We start from the raw sequence: 7,294 nt of genomic DNA, 5'->3' as shown, positions 1-7,294 counted from the left end.
ATTTTAATGAGTGAAACATGACAGCAGGAGGTCTGAATATTCTCTGTGGAGGAAACAAACGTGTCTCTGTATTTATGAACTCTTCACTCACTTCTGGTTTTTTCTGTTTCTGGTTTCCGTCAGGCCGAGGCCAGGCTGGCGGCGAAGAGGGCGGCCCGAGCCGAGGCCCGGGAGATCCGCATGAAGGAGCTGGAGCGACAGCAGAAAGAGGTAAACGGGTCAGAACAGGACGGAGGCAGGCGTTTCCTAAAGGTCGCGACCTCACAGTCACATCCTGGTGTCTGTGAGGAAACAGACTCAAGCAGCCATCTTTACTCAGAACATGAGATTATCAGACATCAGTTTTATTAGTTTGGACTGAAAACCTTCAGTGTGGGTTCTGATCCTGTGTGTCAAAGTTCAGACCAGTGGTTCCTGAAGGTCTGAGTCTCAAATTAATCTAATAAATCAATATTGATGATTTATTTAACCCCAGTTCATTTAACCAGGTGACCCTGATGTTTCAGGTTCAGTGTGAGACACCGACATCTAGTGTTCAGACAGAGTACTGCAGCTTCCTGTAACCTGTTCAAACTGAGTAAATCTATTTAAACTCATCCATCCATCATCCATCCATCATCCATCCATCCATCATCCATCCATCATCCATCCATTCATCATCCATCCATCATCCATCCATTCATCATCCATCCATCATCCATCCATTCATCATCCATCCATTCATCATCCACCCATCCATCCATCATCCATCCATCATCCATCCATCCATCCATCATCCATCCATCATCCATCCATCATCTATCCACCATCCATCCATCCATCATCCATCCATCAATCATATATCCATCATCCATCCATCCATCCATCCATCATCCATCCATCCATCATCTACACCCAATTCTTCTTTTCAGGGTCAATTTAGAACTGTAGAACCAAATATAAAAGGTTTTGATTGTGTTACAAACTACCTTAATCATAAATATGTAAACAAACTACCGGTAAATATATTTAATAAAACATTTCATTCAAGGAATTTAATGGTAAATTAACACAATTATAGTGGTCAAAACTAGGAAAGGCGAACATTTTGTTTTCCAGATCAGRCTGTTTGGTTTTTAAGGCCTTCGTTTTTTTTTTTTGTTTAAACATTTAATCAAGTAAAAATTAGCAGAAGCTAACAGTTACAGCTAACTGCCATGAATAAAATAATTACATTTTTGTTTTTAATTTTACAGAACAAATCTTTAAGGCTCAGTTTATAAAGCTCAGTTTAAGGTATATGAAGGGTTAAATGTGTAAATGCTGAAGTTTGTAGGGTTTAAAGCTTTTTGTCTGAAAGTAAAATAAAATCCATCAGTTTCTGAAATTTATTGCAGAAATGACCTTAAAACTTTAGGTTTAGTGTTTGTTGTGTCTGCAGTTTGTTTTATTTTCTTCTTTGTCTGATCTTCTCCACGGGGAGGCTGTGGGTTTTCTGAGCTCTCTAATCTTAGTCTGTAATAATCTGAAACACAAACAGGAGGRGTCCTCTCACCTGGTGACACGGAGCTCTTCAGGTTCTGTGTGAGTTGTGTGTTTAAACGCACACACCAAAATTTAGCTCATTATCGTCTGGGTTTAATGAACAGATATTTATAGAGATATTMTGCTAACAGACATGATCACCAGCCTGTGAGCATAAATATTATTTACAATTTGTCTTATAAAAGCTGAGTTAATTAACCAAAAGTCTGATTAAGTCAGGTAAAGAGTGAAAATATGGACAAAAACTGGTTAAAAGAGTTGTAATTTGATAAAGTTTTAAATAATCTGAGCACGTTTAATCCCTCTGCTTTTAGAAAAGATAAGTTTTATTCTTGGTGATTTGAGAGAAAATATTCAGCTTTGTTTTATTCTGTGATGGAAACAGAAGTCATGAACCTGAACGGGTCACAGGTTCTGGATTAGCGCTGGTTAATAATCTGAGTCTGGTCGCAGCGTGTGTGACCCTTAAACCTTTCAGCCGAGTTAAAAGGAGATTAGCAGGTCGGTTTCCTGTTGTTGTTGTTGCTGTGGCGTCGAGGCGAGGCAGCGTTCTTCCTGAGCGATGAAGACGGACTTCAGGAGACCCTCTGCCTAAAGGTCACCCTGCCCCGTGTGACCGGACACGGCGTTTGTTTCTGACCGCCGAACCATGACGTCGCCTCTGGTGCCCTGACGGCGGCGGGACGGCCGGGCGGCGGCTGACGGGCAGGGGGCTGAGGGCCGCCCTCATCGGGCGCCCGAAGCCCCCTGTGTTCAAGAAGGGAAGACCGGTTAGTATAAACCAGACCTGCTCCCTGATCGATGAGCGGGATTATGGCAGCACCTGGATTAATTCAGTGTCCAGACACAGAATAGAGGTTCTGTAACCTCTGCTCGCTGATCGATCTGTTTTTAAAGTAGTTTGAAGAAGCTTTAGATGTAAAAACAGGAAGTTTTCTTTACAGTTCCTTATATCTGACTCTGATGACATCTTTAAATATGTAATCCGACTCATAATCTGACCTTTACAGCTTCTTTTCAGCTTCTCTGAAATTCTGTTAAAGGAAAATGTTTGAGGTTCTCAGARGCCGTTCGTTCTGTTGTTTCTGTGGAAGAAAAGAGTCGTTTATTTTTAAAACTGAGCAGCAGCCAATCCTCAGKTTGGAGCAGGAGAGAAGGAGTTTATAAATCCTGGATTAGGGTTGTGGAYGGCTGGGATGGAAAATGCAGCAGTAAGGGTGGGAATGTGGAGGTTTGTTTTCAGTCAGTTAAATGCCATAATTATAGTATTTATTAACTTTATAATTACTGTAATTATAGTACTTATTAACTTTATGAATACTGTAATTATAGTATTTATTAACTTTATGAGTATCATAATTATCATATTTACTATGATAAATGCCATAATTATGTACCCCGTCCCTCACACAGTAAGGCTGGACATGAGCACCAGTGACCCCGCTGACCCTGAAAGGAAGAAGTGGGTATAGATAATAGATGGATGGATTATCATGATAAATGCCAGAATAATAGTATTTATTAGCATGATAAAAAAACAGAATGATCATATTTATTAATGTGATGAATATCAGAATTATCTTTTTTATTATTGTGATAAAATACTAAATTATCCAATTTATCTTGATAAATAACAAAATTATTGTTTATTATCATGATAAGTGATAGAATTATAGTATTTGTTATCATGATAAATGACAGAATTATCATATTTATTATTATCGTGATAAATGACAGAATTATCGTGTTTGTTATCGTGATAAATACCATATGTTGTATTTATTATGATAAATGACAGAATTATTGTTTATTATCATGATAAATGACAGAATTATTGTTTATTATCATGATAAATGACAGAATTATAGTATTTGTTATCATGATAAATGACAGAATTATCATATTTATTATTAAGATAAATGACAGAATTATCGTGTTTATTATCATGATAAATGACAGAATTATTGTGTTTATTATCATGATAAATGACAGAATTATTGTGTTTATTATCGTGATAAATGACAGAATTATCGTGTTTATTATCATGATAAATGACAGAATTATTGTTTATTATCGTGATAAATGACAGAATTATTGTTTATTATCGTGATAAATGACAGAATTATCAGAAAGTCTTGCAGCTTTTAAATCACCTCTGTTCCATGCCAGGCTGATAGTTAGATCTTAGCCAACACAAACCAACTATAAGCCAGTCAGTTTTACAGATAATGAGRTGAACTTGYGTGTGGTAGTAGCCGAGAGTCATCTCCAATAGATACTCCAAGCTCCGACTGAAGCAGTGGGRGATAGTTTTATTTGATGTGTGAAATCTTTGTTTCAACAAAGAGCCACAATTATACAGAAACAAAGTTCTGTTAAACAATTACAAATGAGCTGTATTTGAACGCAGTCCCCTAATCATTTCTTCTTTGTTTGTTTACATGTAAAATGTCTTAAAGTTAGTTAGTACTCAAAGCTATGTGAAGAAAAATAGCTAAACTTTAGCTAGTATTGACAAAACACAAATTAAATACAGCAGAACTCTAGAAAAATAATACTATTGACAAAATTGTAGCTAAAAGCAAACCTGTTTCTAAATTTAGCAGAACAGAAGCTACATTAGCAAACCAAATAAACACGTTAGGACTGGTTAATCTGTAGCTAAAGGAAGAAAAAGATGCTGAAAATAGCTAATGTAGCTTAGGAAAACAATAGCTGAAGTAGGTTAATAGATGTTGAAAAACACTTTCAACCATGAAGAATCCTCTCAGCTGGGTCTCAGATGTCTTCCATGAACTTGTGTGGTCGGGTCGGTTCTTGTTGGTTTTTGTTGGTCCCTCCAGAAATCCTCTCTAAATCACACTTTTCTGATTCTTCTTTTCCTGTTTTGTTGTTTGTCGCTGTAGATCTTTCAGGTGCAGAAGGTAGGCCCGCTCTCCCTCGCTTCCTTTAACCACATTTTTATAAATGATCTGGACCTCAGAAAATGATGGAACTTGTTGCCTGGTCTCTTTTGCTCTGGTTTCCTGTCTGCAGAAATACTACGGGTTAAACACCAGATTAGATGAGCGKTCCGACAGCAGATGGGGAGATATAGAGCAGTGGATGGTACCGATGAGATTGCTCGTTGTGTGTTGGATGTTTTTACAGTGTGCTCTGTGCATTTTAAACCCTCATTAATGGAAAATATGAGATTAAAATTAATCAAAGCTTGATAATCCAGTTTGGATTGAGTTCTGATCAGCATGTGTGTGTTTTTAATAAGGTCTGACTAACRTGCACCACCTTATCTGAGTTTTATTTTAAATAAAATATAACCTGAACAGGAAATGTGTCCARAATCATAGACTCCACTAGGACTAACCCTGGTCTTTGATCATGGTTGTAGGTTTCATGGACAGGCTCTCAGGATGCAGTCATGGAGGAGGGAAGGGTCTCAACTCTGCATGGTTGATGGCACCTTCAGGTCAAGACCTTCAGCGTGCACTGGACCTTTAACTGGACCACTCCAGGACCTTTGACTGAACTGTTCCAGGACCTTTATCTGAACTGTACCAGGACTTCTGATCGGACCTTTCCAGGACCTTTAATTGTACTGTACCAAGACCTTTGACAACTAGACCGCACCTGTACCTTTGATTAGACCATTCTAGGACTTTTTTCTAGGTCTTTCAAGGGCCTTTAACAGGGCTGTTCCAGACCCTGTACTAGACTGTTCCTTGACCTTTGACTGAACTGTTCCATGACCTTTATCTGAACTGTACCAGGCCTTCTGACTGGAKCGTCCAATGATCTTTGATTTCCAGCAACTTTAATTGTACTGTAACATAGCCTTTGACTAGACCGTACCTGGACCTTTGACTAGACCATTCAAGGTCCTTTGACTAGACTGTTCCATGACCTTTGACTTGGACTGTTTTTTGATCTTTAYCTGGACGATTCAAGGACTTTTGACTGGACTGTTTCAGGATTGTACACTGAAGGTCAGGGTTTCTTTCCTGGATTGTGTTTGATGTTTGACTTTGTAATTCAGCAGCTTCACGTGTCCCTCTGTCTTTAAACATATTTTCACATCACCTGTGCAGTTTGAGTCACTAACCTTCAACTGGACCTAAACTAAAACCATTTTCATCTTCATTTGTTGTTCTGTGGCCTTTTCTCCATCTTTCCTCCTCCTCTTCCTCCTCCAGGAGGACAGTGAGAAGTACTCACGGTCTTCACGGATCCAAACGGTTTGTATCTCTGATAAACCGACTGGTCTATTAGACGTTCTTTGGCCCAAAATAAAAAGTATTTCTTTCAGCAGAAAGTTTTTCTTGTTGATGCTTGTTGTCGACTCTGTGTCCATTCCTCAGTCCTAATCCTGCATTTCCCTCTCCTTGCAGCTGTCGGACGACGATGAGCGGATGTCTGTGGGAAGCCGCGGCAGCGTCAGGGTCAGTATCAACACAGACGTTTCAGAGCTTCTGTCTCTTTGTCTTCCTTTGAATCACAATGTTTTTTTCTTGAGCAGTCTGATCTGGACTCGTTGGGGGTTTARGGTGCAGGGGTGAGCGTCTGAGCTGTTGGAACAGTTTTATCTTTTTATAAAGGTTTTGTTTGTGTGAACTGATCCTTTGTGATTAACAAGGCATGATTGGTTTTACTCAGATGGAGGCTTTTGGTTTTTGTCACTGAGTTGATTTTTTTTAGGATGTCTAAATATAGATGCACAACGAGTCTGATCTGATTAGAGGTAATAAAATATTTGGTGGTAAACTTTAGCTGCTCGCTGAAGCGAGACCGCTCCAGGATCTTTGCACTGTCCCACAACCTTTGACAAGACTATTCCAGGACCTTTAACTTTAGCACCACATGACCTTTGGACTGTTCCACGACCATAAACTAGAGCACTTCAGAACCACAAACTAGAGCACTTCAGGACCACAAACTAGAGCACTTCAGGACCACAAACTAGATAAATTCAGGACCATAAACTAGACCATTTCAGGACCATAAACTAGACCAATTCAGGACCATAAACTAGACCAATTCAGGACCATAAACTAGACCAATTCAGGACCATAAACTAGACCACTTCAGGACCATAAACTAGACCACTTCAGAACCATAAACTAGACCAATTCAGGACCATAAACTAGACCACTTCAGAACCATAAACTAGACCAATTCAGGACCATAAAATAGACCACTTCAGGACCATAAACTAGACAAATTCAGGACCATAAACTAGACCACTTCAAGACCATGAACTAGACCAATTCAGGACCATAAAGTAGACCATTTCAGGACCATGAACTAGACCACTTCAGGACCATAAACTAGACCGCTTCAGGACAATAAACTAGAGAAATTCAGGACCATAAAATAGACCAATTCAGGACCATAAACTAGACCACTTCAGGACCATAAACTAGACCGCTTCAGGACCATAAACTAGACCGCTTCAGAACCATAAACTAGACCAATTCAGGACCATAAAATAGACCACTTCAGGACCACAAACTAGAGCACTTCAGGACCACAAACTAGGCAAATTCAGGACCACAAACTAGACAAATTCAGGACCATAAACTAGACCATTTCAGGACCATAAACTAGACCACTTCAAGACCATGAACTAGACCAATTCAGGACCATAAAGTAGACCATTTCAGGACCATAAACTAGACTACTTCAGGACCATAAACTAGACCACTTCAGGACCATAAACTAGACCATTTCAGGACCATAAACTAGACCACTTCAAGACCATAAACTAGACAATTTC

At 39.1% G+C, this 7,294-nt stretch overlaps 1 protein-coding gene across 1 annotated transcript in view; it reads left to right on the top strand.

The window, feature by feature from the left end:
- Positions 1 to 7,294, top strand: part of LOC106524135 (titin) — a gene marked incomplete in the record, with an annotated part of 45,132 nt that overhangs the window by 24,236 nt on the left and 13,602 nt on the right. Inside the window, 6 exon segments of the mRNA XM_014017821.1 lie at positions 124 to 210; positions 4,431 to 4,448; positions 4,561 to 4,632; positions 5,715 to 5,756; positions 5,910 to 5,960; positions 6,038 to 6,058. Coding sequence (XP_013873275.1) covers positions 124 to 210; positions 4,431 to 4,448; positions 4,561 to 4,632; positions 5,715 to 5,756; positions 5,910 to 5,960; positions 6,038 to 6,058 — 291 coding nt within the window.

The sequence above is a fragment of the Austrofundulus limnaeus genome, unplaced genomic scaffold (assembly GCF_001266775.1).
Source record: "Austrofundulus limnaeus strain Quisiro unplaced genomic scaffold, Austrofundulus_limnaeus-1.0 Scaffold177, whole genome shotgun sequence".
NCBI lineage: Eukaryota > Metazoa > Chordata > Actinopteri > Cyprinodontiformes > Rivulidae > Austrofundulus > Austrofundulus limnaeus.
Note: the sequence above shows the minus strand (reverse complement) of the source record. Positions and strands in the feature narration are given on the sequence as shown.